The 16,698-nt window shown below is 38.2% G+C and overlaps 2 protein-coding genes across 5 annotated transcripts in view; one reads left to right on the top strand and one right to left on the bottom strand.

Annotated features, from left to right (window-relative positions):
* g3bp2a (G3BP stress granule assembly factor 2a) overlaps window positions 1-455 on the bottom strand; it is a 10,861-nt gene extending 10,406 nt beyond the window's left edge. The window contains exon 1 of one of the 3 annotated variants that reach the window (XM_025907892.1): window positions 259-455. The gene's annotated coding sequence lies outside the window, so the exon portion shown is untranslated. The remainder of the gene's footprint in view (window positions 1-258) is intronic. The other 2 variants (XM_019359987.2, XM_005456954.4) reach the window with 2 other exon arrangements.
* Window positions 456-3,177: 2,722 nt separating this feature from the next.
* Window positions 3,178-14,467, top strand: pkd2 (polycystic kidney disease 2). Of its 2 annotated transcripts, none has more exons than XM_005456953.4 (15): window positions 3,178-4,142; window positions 4,579-4,692; window positions 5,378-5,511; window positions 6,287-6,537; window positions 6,637-6,861; window positions 7,790-8,018; window positions 8,108-8,278; window positions 8,399-8,580; window positions 8,663-8,783; window positions 8,892-8,990; window positions 10,747-10,868; window positions 10,982-11,099; window positions 11,249-11,409; window positions 12,739-12,886; window positions 13,264-14,467. In XM_005456953.4, the coding sequence occupies exons 1-15, from the start codon at window positions 3,722-3,724 to the stop codon at window positions 13,471-13,473; spliced, it is 2,706 nt and encodes a 901-aa protein (XP_005457010.1). In that variant the 5' UTR covers window positions 3,178-3,721; the 3' UTR covers window positions 13,474-14,467. The 2 variants fall into 2 exon arrangements, with proteins under 2 accessions (XP_005457010.1, XP_003452262.1); XM_003452214.5 differs by having other exon boundaries at window positions 3,179-4,142; window positions 11,246-11,409.
* Window positions 14,468-16,698: the final 2,231 nt, after the last annotated feature.

The following is a 16,698-nucleotide window of genomic DNA, read 5'->3' as shown; positions in this document are numbered from 1 at the left end:
TCAATGAAACAAGTTAAGAGCTAATGCTAATTCTCAGAGACAACAAAGGAAGACGATTTAACTAACTTGATTCAAAGTTAAAACGTCTAACCACACAGCTAATGCGGAATATTTGCACAGTAATGACACATTTTAGCTACCAACTCTGAATTATTACTCGCTGTAATCGACTCGAACAGTGGCGGTGTAACTACACAATGCAGCTAACATTAGGCTAGCTGATGCTGTAACCATAAGCTTAGAGGAAGGCTAACTTACCTTGTGAAAGACCTATCTATGTAGACAGAATGGTGTGTAATAAATAATTATGAGTAACCGACTGTAAAGGGTTCTGAATTACAGAAAATCCCAAATGAGAAACTGTGCGATTTCCCACGCTGCTCTCACTGTCAGTTTATGATCTCTGCTCTACCAGAGATTGAAGATTTAAAGCGATAGCTTCGATTTATTGTTGTACCCCTGCAATCCGGGGCTGGGAACCCCCATTACACAAATTCAACCAATGGATTGATTACACTGGGCAACAAAGAGAGTGACGTCAGATAAATAACCACGCCCCTACAAAACTATCTGCAAACGCGTGGAGCGTCATTGAAACGGTACTCATGGACAAGAGTGTTTTTAAAGTCTTTAGTTGCCCTGCATTGAAGTTTTTGCGGTGTTTTGATATCGTCTATGTTAATATATACGTAATTGTTATTATGCATGCATACTGCATGCATAATAACATGCATACTGTATACTGTTTAAACGTGCATATCAAACCCATAATTCTGTGATTACAAAGCATTCTTTTGGTAAAAATCTCATTACAAACCAGCTCTAACTGTGAACAACTTCTTCTCCTTCTTCTTCTCAGCCGCTCCCTTTAGGGGGTCCACCTCTAATTCACTAGCATCCTCTTCTGTCACACCAACCCTCTGCATGTCCTCCATTACATCCATGAATCTTTGCATATTCAACAGTACTCTGTCTAACATATACACTATCCTTCTTCTCCATATATCCGAATCATCTCAGCCTTGCCCATCTATCCTCGTCTCCAAACTGCTCAACCCGAGCTGTCCCTCTGATGTACTCAGTTTCTATCTGGTCACTCCCAAGAAAATCTCAGCATCTTTAGCTCTGCCACCTCTAGGTTGGTCACCTGTCTTTTTCTTAGTCCCACCATCTCCAAACCAAATATCATAGAAGGTCTCACTACCATGCTGTAAACCTTCCCTTTCACTTGCCTCCCCCCACTCCCCACTTTCCACACTCTCTTCTTCACCTCTCTCACAAACTGTTCATTGCTTTGAATGTTTGATCCCAGGTATTTAAACTCACCGGTTCCCTACTCTCACTGTTGATTACAGTGTTTTCTGCAGGCATCATAGTCCATGAAAACCTACCTGACAACTATAGCAGAAACTAATCTCTATCAGTCAAAAGATGACATAATATTTTTTCCAGTACACCAGGGCAGGACCATTTCTCAGTCAAAAGTTCTTAGTTTATTTTGATTTGTGTGCACTGACTGTTCTGCTCTGAGATGTTTACTGTATGTTTCTCTGTTTTCAGATTAATTACCTGTGGAGACAGAGCAAAAGAAAGCTTTGTGAAACTTAACTGAGACTTAACACTAAAATTGAGGTTTGACTTTGGGTTTCCCAAAAGTGGATATTAAGCACCACCATGTGGTCAAACAGGCTTAATGCCTTTTACTGTGGGACATTTTTTCTTTGCTGGTAAAAGAAAAAAAAAAAAGAAAGAATAAAAACGTGGACAAAATGTAGGGAAAGGTTAAAAATAATGAATCTTGGTTGCTTGGTGGTTGATATATGTGTTTTGATTTAATACTTTTACAATGTTTCTTAAAACAATTTGGTTTACTAAATTTAGGTAAAGAGGCAAAGTTTTGCTGATTTGATATTTAAAAAAATATAAAAGTTAAAGTAGAAATAATTATTTTGTAAGATGGGTGACTTGTACATTTTAAATATCTGCAATCTGGAAATCAGACAAGCTTCTTTTTTTAATAGCATACATCTTTCTTTTGAATTTAGGATATATAGTGCAGAGAAAGTCAGAGCCTGATCATCGGTGCATTATACATCTAACACTTCCATTATTATGGCTTACTAGAGTGCTGGAAAGACACAAAATGAAAAATCAGAAGTTGCATTTTTTTAACCTCCTAAGTTAACATCAAACTCAACATCTTTCAGTTATTTCTGTGATTTCCTCCTCTTTGGAGCTCAAATAGGCCACCCAACACATGACATATCATAGGAAAGGCCAGAATGTCCTCTGTTGAGCACATCAGGACATAGTAGGGTAGCTCAAATAAGTGGCTCTCTTAAACAAGTTTGAACTTTTAATTGAAATGTGAAATGTGCAAAAAGAAAGTTACAGAGCATTTAACATAGGTCTAATTTTTTGTGCATAATGTTTGGACACCTGAAAACATATAAAACAAATTAAATTATATAGTAACTAACAAAATGGAGAGCAGACAGTAGGTTAACATCATTACCTAACTAAACAAAATTACTGAAACCGTGTTTGTTTGTGGAGTTTGTTTGTTTGTTTTTAAATAAACATGTGCTTGAGATTTTAGAGTTGTTGTTACAACCATGTATAACTACAGAAGCCCAGTGTGAAAGCACATTTTTACAAAAGGGTCAGCTTGACCAATTTACGGCCACGATCACACCGCGTATTTAGAAGCTAAAATACAGCAGATCAAATATAGTTCCCGCTGATTTTGACAGGTTTTTTTGTTTGGTTTGGTTTGTTTTTTTTTTGCATGTGGAGCACTGAAATTTCTGACCTCCTGTCAGTACGCTCCTTTTAGCCCAGTGCCTTGTTGCCATAGCAACCACAGACCCAAACACGCAGAGGTTGTGTAACTTTATAAATAAAACCTGTATTACATTTTCAGTAAGTGCAAGACTTACTGGTGATTAAAAGAAAGCTGATAAAAAGTTTTCAAATAAAATTACAACTTTTTTCAAATTTTGAATTTTGGGTTTTACTAATTAAATGCAACCCTACACCTTCTAGCTTTTACACACTGTAAACCCAAACAGTGAAATCTTGTTAAGTTTTATTAAGACATTGGGGTAAAAAAATTATATCAATTTCATTAAAAAAAAAAAAAAGTTTCCCTTGTGGTATTTTCCATCCTTTACTGCGACGCCATGACTTCTACTGTAACCCGAGTCCAACCCAAGGAGTTTTTTGGGGGAAGAGTAACAAGAACAAGATGGCTGTCCCGGGATAAGAAAACTATCTTCTTTTTTTTACGTAAACACGGCATTTTAATGCGGCGGACAGTTCAGTGCAAATACCTGTTTATCTAACAACTTTAACCACTCTAAAGGCATCACTTTGAAACGGACGTCGTTTTTTCACGGGACTTTTCGGGAAGTTTCTAACGGTTTGTTGAGGGTGGAAACTACTGCATTAGCTATGAGGAGCAGGACATCGTTACTGAGATTTCTTTACCGTGATCTTTACGCACACGGCAAGGTTTTGTGTACTGATCTCATTTAATTGGCCATTTGACTAATTTTCTGCTTTAGTTGTTTGTTTGTTTCTCAAGGCGTTTAACAGTTTAGTTAGTCACCCCTGAAAGCTTCAGTCGCTGCTGTTTATGGGTAACATTTAGCTTTTTCGCATGCCCCGCATCATATAATAATAATAAAATACATAAATAAATAATAATAATAGCTGGACCATGAGTTCATCTCGAGTCAGACCCCAGCAGCTGCCTCAGAACCAGGCTGGTAGGTCGGCGCACAAACTCGACTCAAGTGAAGGGATAGAGATGGAGAACATCCAGCATCAAGACCTGGGTCTCGGTGGAGTCGTAGGCACCCCGTCCCCACCGTCGCGACAGGCGTGGAGCCGGGATAACCCGGGTTTTGAACCAGAGGACGAGATCATGGAAGCAGACTGGCCTCAAGCGAGTCCCGGGAGAAGATCCGCGTCCACGGCCTCCGGCAGCAGCTGCAGCAGCAGCGGCCTGGGTAGCTACAACCGTGGGGGCAGCAGCACCAACATCCCCCGAGGAGGACTCTATCCAACCCCGACTTTGGAGCAGCAAGACAGGCATGGGCATCCCAGCTGTCTCAAGCAGATACTCCAGAAAATCAGAAGTAAGTGACGATTTTTATTCTTATTGTTAAGAATAACGCCAAAACCTACAACTTTGTACAGTTCACTAACAGTCATACTATTTTTTTTTTACTAAGTGTTATTTGTGTTTTTACTTTGTAACTTTTAATAAAGACAATGCACGCATAATAAAACACAATACTTTCTTTTCGTCCATTAAAGTAAGGAATCACATATATGTTTAAATTCTGTATGACCACCGCTTTCTTCTCTATTGTTATCAGTAAACCTGAGTTTAGTAATTGCACTAATAGTGTGGTGATGTGTCATAGCCTTTATTTATCTCATGTATATAAGGATTTATGCAAAGAGGAAAGCCTCAAGTGTTGTCCCTCTTCTAAACTTTCCTGAGATAGTTGCACATTTAGTCTCTCTGTGTAAATGTTGCATGTTAATAGTTTGCTGTTTCCTTTGTAGTTCTGTGGGGCACAGAGCTGATGGAGGAGAGTGACAGCAGTCGAGAAAGATACCTCAGGAACGTACTGAGGGAGATGCTCACATATGTCGCATTCCTGATCACCATCTGTATCTGTAAGTAAACATGCAAGTCTTGTTGTGTCCTTTAGGAGTAGTTCATCAGAGGTGACTTGTTACTTGGTTCATTATTGAGAAATACTTAGGAGATCCCCAGATAGATGGTCTAAGGAGCTTAAAGTAAGCTCCAGATATCAGTTGTGGACTGAACTGAGAGTGACTCATAGAGAGCCTTTTAAAATGTGGCATCTGTCCTGTAGCTCAAAATTTACTTTCCATACTCACAGCTTAATGAGTCTGGCAGAAAATCTAAATTCCACCATTTGTCAGTGGGAAAAAATTCAAACAATAGCACACATTTCACATGGCAAAAAGAAGTGGCATGTTTGGGAAGAAATAAAAAAAGAACTCATGGTAAAGTTTTCCCTTCTCTCTTCTTGCTGCAATGAAAAATGAAAAAAAAAGTGTGGTTTAGGGTGGATCAGGAAATGATTTCCTGGCAGACACCATTAAGGCTTATTTTGCCAGCCTGAGCCCAACTGTTAAAATCATTTTCCAGAACTACTGAAAACCTGCAGAGAATAATAATGCATTACAAAATTAAAAGTAGATTCAGCCTAATTTTGAATTCAAATGTTCATAGGGTCCTTACACAGTCACAGTGGATGTAAACTGTGTCATTGCTGCTGGCGCTAATAGAAATTTCCTTCTCTTTCCTGTCATATCTTGATTTGTTCTGTAGTGACCTATGGGATGGTGAGTGCAAATATGTACCATTACACCAAAGTCATGTCTCAGCTTTTCCTGGACACACCTCTGTCTGCTGGGGACCCCTCTACTTTTAGGAGCCTGTCAACCATGGAGGATTTCTGGAAGGTAAAGTGCAACATTCATCCTGTCGTCCATGTCTTTTACTTTTCTGCAGTTTTGTTATCATTTTATAACATCTCAAGAAAGGAATGTCATGTTTAAAGGAGTACTTTAAAGTCAACTTTTTCAACTAATGCTTATTTGCTCCCTACTGACCAGATGCATTTGAAGTTTCTGATTTTGGTGATTTGGTGATAGTGGGGATTTTAATATTCATGCCTGCTGTGATGCTAAATCCCTGGTCAAGGACTTTCTAAATGTCATAGACTCTTTTAACCTGACACAGTGGGTCACTGTCCCCACTCATGAAAAAGGACACATACTGGACTTGGTCCTATCCCAGGGGTTGTATTTGTGCATTACAGAAATATATTACTTGTTTAACAGCCTCAGTCATCATTGTTGTTTTTATTCGTTGTTGTTGTTGTTTTTATTGCATCATTATCGTGCATTTTCCTTGTTTAGTTGCTTTTTAGTTTGTAAAGTACTTTCTGCTTCATGAGCTGTTGGAAATGTGCTATATAAATAAATTTGACCTTGACCTTTTGTTTGTGTTAAGCTAAGAAAGTTTTTGCTTTCGGTTCATATTTATCGAATATACGTGAGTGTGGTGTTGATCTCATCTGTGAACTATTTCTTTATTTAAAAAGTGCATGGCAGTTTTAGTCTTGTGAAGTCGGTGTCCATCAGTCCAATCAGTGCAAACTTAGTAATAAATCACACTTTTGATTACAGGAATTAAAGATCTTTCTTCATGCCTTTGTCTGCCCTATACTCTCAGTTCACAGAGGGACCTTTCCTCAATGGCATGTACTGGGAGGTGTGGTACAATAATAAGAGCCTGCCAGAGAATCAGAGTCTTATCTACTACGAGAACCTCCTCCTTGGGGTGCCGCGCCTCCGGCAGGTCAAGGTCCACAATGAGACCTGTTCTGTCCATGAAGATCTGAGGGATGAGGTCCAGGACTGCTACAACATATACACCCTGACCAATGAGGATACTGCCCCCTTTGGTCCCAAGAATGGAACTGCGTAAGTTCCAATTTAAATTGGTTACATAAATATGTATCTTACGGGATGCAGATATGTTACTATCCCCATCCTGTATGTTTCTCTCTTGGCCTCTGTCAGGTGGTTGTACACCCCAGAGAGCGAGATGAATAGCAGCAGTTACTCGGGTCAGGTGTCTAAATATGGAGGTGGAGGATACTACCAGGACTTGTCTCGTACCAAAGAGGAGTCAGCCATCCAGCTGCAGGTTCTGAAAGATCACTTGTGGCTGGACAGAGGCACTAGGGCAGTCTTCCTCGACTTCTCTGTCTACAACGGCAACATAAACCTTTTCTGCATCGCCAGGTAAGAATCAATAGCCTTGTCATAAATTATAATTTTGGGTTGTAACAGATTTATTGAGCTGAAACTATAATAACAAAACTACAGATAACATACTGTATAATCATTATTATAGTAAATGTAGGTACAAACGCCTTCAAGAAAATGCCCAATTTTAATGTTTTCTAAATTTGCTTCTGAAAATTCACAATTTGAAAATAAAATAAAGTAAATCTAAAATAAATTTGCAGTTTTAATTGCAGCACAGAATGCATGTACTATAAATCTACTTAAATGTACTTATCAATGAATCATTTTTTAGATTGTCTTCTTTTTTGATTGGACTACTAGTTTTAAGGTCTTTGAAAGCAGAAAATGGTGAAAAATGCCCTTAGGTCAAATTGCCTATTTTTGGATTTGATTTCTTGAACTTAGTCTGAATCAGGGGTCTTCAACCTGTGGCTCCAGAGCTGCACGTGCTCTTTTGCAATCTCCGGTAGCACCCTGTGGTGTGGACAAAAAAAACAAAAAACAGATGAATATAAATATGGAAATGTTCTTTTTTAAATGTATTTGTCATTGCTTCAAGTAATTCTTTAAATTCTCCAATTATAAAAATTCAATCCTATAAAGTGAATTTAACAAAAAGTAAAAAGCTTTAAGTTTTCTGTTAACTAAAATGTGTGTGGTAGCATATGTTTATCACCTGGTGCCTTATCCAGATTACTTTGCTGAACCTCAATCCAAGAAGGAAGTTGCTGAGGAAAGTACTCACCAACTTAAATCTACTTTTCCTTCCATTGTTAGTGAGGATTAGAAAGCCTAATCATGCTCCTTCCTGACTTATCATCAGCCAGATTCTTGATTTACACACTTTAGTTTGATTTGTTTCCACAACATAACAACGCCAGCTACTGTTGCAATAGCTGACTGAATGTGGTGCATTTGTCAGGTTGCTGGCAGAGTTCCCTGCTACTGGTGGCGTAGTGACCTCTTGGCAGTTCCAGACGGTGCGTCTGATACGATATGTGTCCAGCTGGGACTATTTTGTGGGGATGTGTGAAGTGGCTTTCTGCCTATTCATTCTCTATTATGTGGTGGAGGAAGTGTTGGAGATCCGCATCCACCGCCTACATTACTTCAAGAGCCTGTGGAACTGTCTCGATGTTCTCATTGTCACAGTGGGTATCAAGGTTAATTTTAGGATGATTACAAATTTGATTTGATTTGATTTGATATTCACAGACTTTCACTTGTTTGTTTTTTTCAGTTGAGCGTTGTTGCTATTATCATGAACATAACGAGAACAGCCATGGTTGGAAACCTGCTGAGAGGCCTGTTGGAGAACCACACTGCTCACCCCAGCTTTGAGCCTTTAGCCAACCTGCAGGTTCAGTTTAACAACATGGCTGCGGTTATTGTCTTCTTTTCCTGGGTCAAGGTAAAAAAAATCTTCTTCCTTCACTTCATAATCCAACCAGGAGACCTTCAAGGAACACTTAGTGGAATTTAGCAATGCAGCAGAGTCGACTAATGCGAACACTGTCTCACTTCCTCTCAGCTTTTTAAGTTCATCAACTTCAATAAGACCATGAGTCAGCTGTCCAGCACCATGTCTCGCTGTGCCAAGGACCTCGTGGGTTTTGCCATCATGTTCTTCATCATTTTCTTGGCTTACGCTCAGCTGGCCTACTTGGTGTTTGGAACTCAAGTCAACGATTTCAGCACTTTCCAAGCCAGCATGTAAGAGCCTTGAAAATGTAGCTACACCTCAGACCAGTGTTGTTTCCTATTGTTGTTTAAAATGTTTTATTTGTTTGCATAGATTTACCCAGTTCCGTATCATTTTGGGAGACTTTAACTTCTCAGAAATTGAGGAAGCTCATCCAGTTGTTGGACCTATATACTTTACAACCTTTGTCTTCTTCATTTTCTTTATTCTCATGGTAAGTAGAGAATTCATGTGATTTGTTAAATAAGTAACCTTTGTTCTAGGTTTTTAAAATTAATGCTCAGTTATCCTACAATATTTTCTCTCTTTATTTTTTACATAGAACATGTTCTTGGCCATTATCAATGACACATACTCTGAGGTGAAGGCTGACATGTCCCAACAGAGGTCTGAGATGGAAATGACAGACCTTATTAAGAAGGTATTGAACAACATTTCTATTTTATTGTTATTTGTTATTAAGGCAGATTTCTTTTAAATTGGTTTTGGCTTCAATAATAATAATGATAATAAGTATAAGCATGTACACCTGAAAGTGTGATTTCTTGGGTGTCGCTGAATCTTAACAGGGGAAGTATTATGACACACATTATGGTCTGTTGTATATTTACTCTGATGTTGTTTGATGCTCATATTAAAGATCAGTTAGGCCATGTCCTCTCACCTGAGCAGGCACCTTGGAATGAATCTGAGATGTTATTTCGAAGCTTGTATCTAAATAAATAGGGAGAACTATGACTCTCATTTCATCAGTTAGTGGGAAGTAAAAACTCCGGACATCAGAGCTGTGAATTTGGATGTGCCTGAGATGGGGGCGGGGCTTAAAAGCACAACTTCTGTCTTCAAAGAAATGCAAAGAGCAGCCAGTCACAAGAAATTAAGTTTCATGATGATGATGTTATGCGGAAAATGGGCAGACATCAGGTCTTGCTGTAGTGCATTCAAGTGTAAAAACTCTGCTTTGTAGTTTTAACAAAAAGACTGATGCTTTTCTCTTGCATCTATCTGAACCATGTGTGTAGTGTTGGGTGGGCAATATTTTCTGCTTTTTGTGAGGTTTTTCAGGCTTTCCTTGCTGAGAAGAAGTGGTAGGACTGCAGTTATGTGTTTCTATCGCTGTCCAGAGGTGGCAGAAGTACAGACATTCTGTACTTAAGTATAACTAAAGAGTATTAAAAATATTCCAGTAAAAGTTGAAGCATTGAGTCAACTTCTTTATTCAAGTAAAAGTAAAAAAGTACAGGCTCTAAATTGTACTCAAAGTAAGAAAGTAAAAAGTAGCTCTTTGAAGGACCTTTCTACCAGCTATTTTTGTGCAAAGCTAACTGAGCCTTGTATTATACTATTGTAATTATAAAATAATATTAGTACATAGAAATACAAATTTTATTTCATTCTACATTGTATTTCTAATAAAGGTACTCAGAGTATAAAAAATAGCACTATTTTCTGTTTCCTCCATTGTAGAGAGTGACTTTGTCTCTAAAGTGGGAAATTAGTAGGGAAGAGGCTAAAATGGGATTCAGCAGGTGGGAGAACCTTTAAATCCACCACAGTACCGCAAAGTAAACTGTTTATCCTGCACTAAACTGCAGAGTATTTTCATTCAACCTCTAAACAACACAGTTAGTCTACCTCAGTTTTTTGCAGCATGTATAACAATATGAAAACACATAATGTCACATGGACAGACCCAATATTTGATTTTAAAACAAGAGGACTTACACGTGAGCTTTAAAGTTCCAGTTTATGAAATCCTACTGAGCAGTCCTTACATTTAAATCTAACCTCTTCTTCCTCTCCTGTCTTTCTTATTTTTCTCCATCTTTGAGTGAAGTTAGCTCTTTCTTTTCTCTCCCTGCTGGACCTTTAATCAGAATCAAAATAACTTTATTGTCATTGTCACAGGTACAACGAAGTTAAAAGTGGTACCCGATCAGTGCATCTAGCAACACACTGTGTTTGTTTCAAAATGTAGGGAGTGAAAGTAAAAAGTTGTCATAAAAAAGACCTACTCAAGTAAAGTACAGGTACCTGAAAATTCTACTTAAGTACAGTAACGATGTATTTGTACTTTGTTTCTTCCCACCTCTGTCGCTGTCAGTATATTGTGGAAGAGATTCATTTATATAGCTGTAAATGTAATTTGAAATATTTCTCTGGTTTTCTTCCCTCAGAGTTGTAACAAAGCTTTGATGAAGCTGAGACTAAAGAAGACAGCGGTAGATGACATCTCAGACGGTTTGCGTCAAGCTGGGGGGAAACTGAATTTTGATGAACTCCGTCAGGATCTAAAAGGGTGAGGAAAATCTCCAATTCTGCTAAAATCCCTCAGAGTTGTTGTGCTTAGTTTGTTGAATATAACACTCATGCAGCCTGTCTTCAGTGTGTACTGTCTCTTAATTTGATCAGAAAGGGTCACACAGATGCAGAGATTCAGGCCATCTTTGCCAAATACGATCAGGATGGTGATCAGGAGCTGACAGAGCATGAACACCAGCAAATGAGAGACGACCTGGAGAAAGAGAGAGTGAGTGAAGCCACAAGCTTTTATTTTTACCATTTGGTAAAACAAGAAAAGAGTATTATTTCAGTAACTGATCAGACAATCTGCACATAAGTGCAACAGTGCAGCCACAACAGCAGATGTTCAGTGTGTCTCTGCTCATACGCTAGGAGGACTTGGATCTGGAACGCAGTTCGCTGACTCGACCCAGTAGTGGGCGGAGCTTCCCTCGTACCCAGGATGACTCAGAGGAGGATGACGATGAGGACAGCGGTCACAGCTCTCGACGTCGTGGCAGCAGCTCTGGGGGTGTCTCGTATGAGGAGTTTCAAGTGTATGAAGTTTTTCTTCCCCTTCCTTAGATTGATCAGTAAATGATATTTGAAGAAATAATAATAATAAATAAACTGCTGGGCAGACTCAGTCAGTAGAGAAAGGAGCATGGTGATAACTGGATGGAAGCATGGAATGATGTCTAATTCATGACAGTTTTTGGTGATTGTGAAACATTGGAACATCCTGAAGTATAGGTTAAACTTACGCTGCATGAAAACATTTTGTCAGGAACAAATAATTATTTTTAAAATATATTTTTTAAATATTAATGAACACATAGTCGTGACAGATTTACTGAGACTGTTTGACAGACTAAAGACAAAGTTTATTGTCAATTCCAGAAACTAAAAAACAACAACAAGAAGCTGCAAGTTCAAGTTTAGATCTAAGGACTTTAAACCAGAGTCCAGATTTACTGCAGATTTGTTAACTGTCAGTATTTATTATAGTAAGTTAAATATTTCTTTGTAACAGTATCTGTGTCTGTCAGTGAAATACAACTCTACTGTATTAAATTTATGTGGTTGATAATAATAAATATATATCGATCAGGCATAACATAATAACCAGATGCCTAATATTGCGCCCCCCTATTGAGACATGGACTCCAATAGACCCCTAAAGGTGTGGTGTGGTATCTGCAGATTCTTTAAGTCCTGTTAGTTGCGAAGTGCAGCCTCCAAGGATCGGAGTAGTTTGTCCACCACATGCTTGTCCACAAATGCTTGATTGGATTGAGATCTGGGGAATTAACCTTTTCAGTAATTTGAGCTACAGTAGCTCATCTGCTGGATCAGATCACACAGCCCAGCCTTCACTCCCCATATGCATCATTTTGGCCTTACCATCTATCATCCTGTCACTGGTTCACATTGGGCCACTTTCGATAGTTCCTGACCAGTTTTGTTGATGCTCTGACCCAATCGTCCAGCTTGTCCCTTGTCAAACTCACTCATATCTTTATGCTTGCCCATTTTTTGTGCTTCTAACATGTCAACTCTGAGGACAAAATGTTCACTTCCTCCCTAATATATCCCACCCACTAACAGGGGCCATGATAAAGAAATTACATGAGCGAACCTGCATCTGTATTACTGCAGATGTGTTACCATCGCCCCTTTGCATATCTGCCAACACGTGCTCTACACAAAGAAATAATGTAATAATGATTTAATTTTGTCATCAGCTAAACTCATCAGCTAATGTTGGCAGGCAAAAATGGGTCTTGTTTGTCACATCGTAGTTTTTCGTGCTGTTCTGAGTGATAGCAGCTGCAGCGCTATTTGACATTTAACAACAAGAGAGAAAATCATTCTTTGTTGTGCAGGCTGGTGAGACGCGTGGACAGGATGGAGCACTCTATCGGCAGCATAGTGTCGAAGATCGATTCAGTGATTGTGAAGCTGGAAGTTATGGAAAGAGCTAATCTTAAAAGAAGAGACGTGGTGAGCAGGCTGCTGGATGGAGTCATGGAGGTGAGGTGTTAATATGTTACTATGTTAATAATGTTATCACATGACTGAATGTGTCATTTGTAGTGTTGAATTATGGCTGAATTTCACCCTGCAGCTCCCCTCAGTTGAGTTTTAAAACTGTATTCTAGCTTTTGGGGTTTTTTGGTTTTTAGATATTTTTTATTGTTTGGTTCATCACTCTTAGAGACAGTTACTCTCTTGAACAGTGATGAACACTGTGGTGAACACTGAGTGTTTTTTTTAAATACTTGCCTTAGATTCAGGAAGAAGCTCAGAATGAGTCATTATAAGTTAACTGTATAAACTCATGAGATGAATACTTGTGGGTTGAGCTGACGTTAACATCGTTTGACATTTAATCTGTTTCCGTTTGTCAGGATGAACATCTGGGGCGGGACACAGACGCACACAGGGAGCAGATGGAGAGGCTCGTCAGGGAGGAGCTGGAGCGCTGGGAGTCCGATGATATGGTCTCACAGGTCAGCCACCCACAGCCGGCCACTCCTGTCGGCCCGCGGCCTCGCCCTTCCTCGTCCTTGTCCACCGACGGCCTCGACACAGGCGTGAATGGGAGCAGCCATGTGTGAAGACTTGGCATGCTGAACTCTGCAAAGAAACTTTATTGGATCCTAACTTAATATGTGGGTCTTTTTTTGCAGCAGAAGGTACTAAAGCTCATGGAAGGTGTTTAACTTACTCGACATATTAGAGAGAAAGTCAAATGCACCTCACCTGGTATACACAAATGCACTGAAAGAGAGAGGCTGTCACATGCAAAGGGTCTTTACTCAATCTCACGTATTTTGACAGATGACGAAAGGGAAACAAAACAGACAAGGTGCTGAGGAACAGTAAAGGATTTAATCATTACACCACAGTATTACACACGCATGTACCAGCGAGCAAGTATATTCAGAATTCAGTGTATGATTTTAATATTACATGCTTTTGATCGCTGTATGCACACTTATTAGCATTTACACAAAAGCCCTTTCTATGAATAATAATGTTGCTGATTACTTTTTTCATCATTTTAATAAGCAGTAGGTACAAGCGTGGCACTTCCTGTCACATTTACTCATCCTTCCAATGAATTAGCTTATCATTTTATGATACATATTGTAACTTTAAACAAACTTCAATTTGGAGTGCATCCAGTGTTCATGGGAAACCCATGCATTATTTTTCCTGTGCCTTTTTAAAAAAAAATCTGTTGTGCTAAATAAAGTGTTATTAAAATACATCAGGGGGACTTCACTTGGTTTTATCTCACTTTACAAGAAAACATAAATATATATATGAAAAGGGAGAGAAATCACATAATATATACAGTATTACAGATGAGTCATTATTTCAAAGCAGAATCAAATAATAGTTATACTGTCTACTAATTTGAACAGAAAATAAACTGCACCCACAAACCTCCCTGAGACTGGTTCTGTTGGAGGTTTCTTCCTGTTAAAAGGGAGTTTTTCCTTTCCACTGTCTCCAAGTGTTTGCTCATAGACGGTAATGTGATTATTGGGTTTTCTCTGTATTATTGTAGGTCTTTACCATACAAATTAAAGCGCTTTGAGGAAACTGTTGTTGTGATTTGGTGCTATATAAATAAAATTGGAGTGAACTGAAAAGTAGGCCAAAAGTCATTTTGGATTTGTCTAAGAACGAGAAAGTTTAGATGCAGCAGTTTTAGTACATTGACATTTATTTGCAAATGATGTTAAATTAAAAGATATTTTACACATTTTAAGGTTTTCAGCAACCAAAGTTTGTTTTGTACTTAAAGTTTTTCCATATACACTGATTCAAAGTTACGCAAAAGTCCTTTCTGTGAATGCTAATTTCAAGTTTCCCAAGAACTATTTAATCTGGTATAAAATGTTAGCGCAAAATATATGTTTCTTATTTCAGGAGAATTTATATCATGGTTTTGGTGTGTGGTAACTACACTAAGGGTTATAACTGCATTAATAATAATTAATGCATTAATAATAAAAAAAAACACAAGACCAAAAGTTACATGAAAATCTTTATAAATGGTATGAAAAAACTGTAACAGAGTATAAATGTATTACACAGCTTTGCTTTGGAAAACAGATAAAGCCACTTGATGTAATGCTTTAATGTCTACAAATACAAATGATCAGCTTTTAATTATAATATTATGAAAAATTAATACCACAATTAATTAAATAAGTATAATTTGGAAACTTAACTAATCAAAACAACTGGGTTACAAAGGTATTGGGAAAAAGTCACAAACTGACAAATGCTACAGAAGTAAATATTCATAAACAGCTTTGAAATATAAACCAGTATACTTTTTAATTTCTACACATTTTCACTTTGGAAAATTCACAATTTTCTCCTATAATTTGAAAATATACTGTCTAGTTTGTTTTGGACTCACAATTTTTTATACCCACAAAGATTTTATCTAGACTAAACGTATGTAACAGTAAACAAAGGAACCAACAACTAGATTTTGATATTTTGGGAAACAGCCATACTTGCTTACTTGGTATACTGGTATACTTTTGTATCCGCACAATAAATACACACACTGGCGTCTCCATTAGGTTGCTAGTACTGGGTTGGACCCCTTTTGCCTTCAGAGCTGCTTTAATTCTTTGTGGTGCAGATTTAACAAGGAGCCGGAAATTTTCCTCACAGACTTTGGTCCATACTGACATGACAGCATCACACAGCTGCTGCATATTTGTCAGCTCACATCAATCTCCCATTCCATCACGTCCCAAATATGGTGTATTGGATTCAGATCTGCTGACTGTAGAGGTCATTTAAGTACAGCGAAAGAAGCCAGTTTGAGATTATTTGAGTTTTGTGATATGGTGTGTTATACTGCTGGAAGCAGCCATCAGAAGATGGGTACACTGCGATCCAAAAGGGACAGGGTGAGCAACACAGGTACGCTGGGATATGGTCTTACCTGCTTCAAGGTTTGTCGTGCATTCACAGATGCTCTTCTGTAAACTTTGATTTTAACAAGTTGGATATTGTTGAATGTCTGACCTCTGCAATCGAGAAGGCAGCTCAATAGATATTTTCTTTTTTTTCTGACTTTTTTCTGTAAACCCTAGAGATAGTTGCGTGGGGAAAATCCCAGTAGATCAGTAGCTTCAGAAACACTCAGACCAATCCATTTAGTACCAAAACCATTTCACGTTCAAGTAACGTAAATCACCTTTCCTCTATATTCTGATGCTCTGTTTGAACTTTAGCAGGTCATCTCATTCATGTCTGCATGCATCAATGCATTGAGTGGCTACCACGTGATTGACATATTATTTGTATTAACTCTTTCATGCATGAATTATGACAACCTCAATCCGTATTTTTATTCATCTTTAAGCATGAAAAAAAGATTTTTGAACTTCATTTTTTAAACGTGTATTTTTCAAATAGTCAAATAGTTTTTTTACTATGCGTCCACTTAGGTGGACAAAATCACCTTTGGAGTGAGTGGCAGGGTATGGAGTGACAGATCAGTGTCCAATGTAGTGGACACAAATACAAGAAAACAGCGTTTGAATAGCTGTCCACTGTAGTGACCACTATGCGTAAAAGGGTTAATGAGCAGCTGAACACAACAGTGTGCTAAATCGCTTTAGCTACATCGGCCCTGCAGACCACATGTTGTATCTGATGCTGTACTTTTGTAAGTTTTTGTATCGTTTTTCTTTCTAAATGGATTAATAAGATTTTATGAGCTTTACAGGGAGACTAACAGTAAAAACCTGAACTCTAGAAAAGTTTAGCTAACTGTTTTCGGCTGCTTTCAGCTTTTTATT

This window comes from Oreochromis niloticus, linkage group LG6 (assembly GCF_001858045.2).
Source record: "Oreochromis niloticus isolate F11D_XX linkage group LG6, O_niloticus_UMD_NMBU, whole genome shotgun sequence".
Lineage (NCBI taxonomy): Eukaryota > Metazoa > Chordata > Actinopteri > Cichliformes > Cichlidae > Oreochromis > Oreochromis niloticus.
The sequence above is the reverse complement of the archived record's forward strand: the minus strand, read 5'-3'. Positions and strand labels throughout refer to the sequence as shown.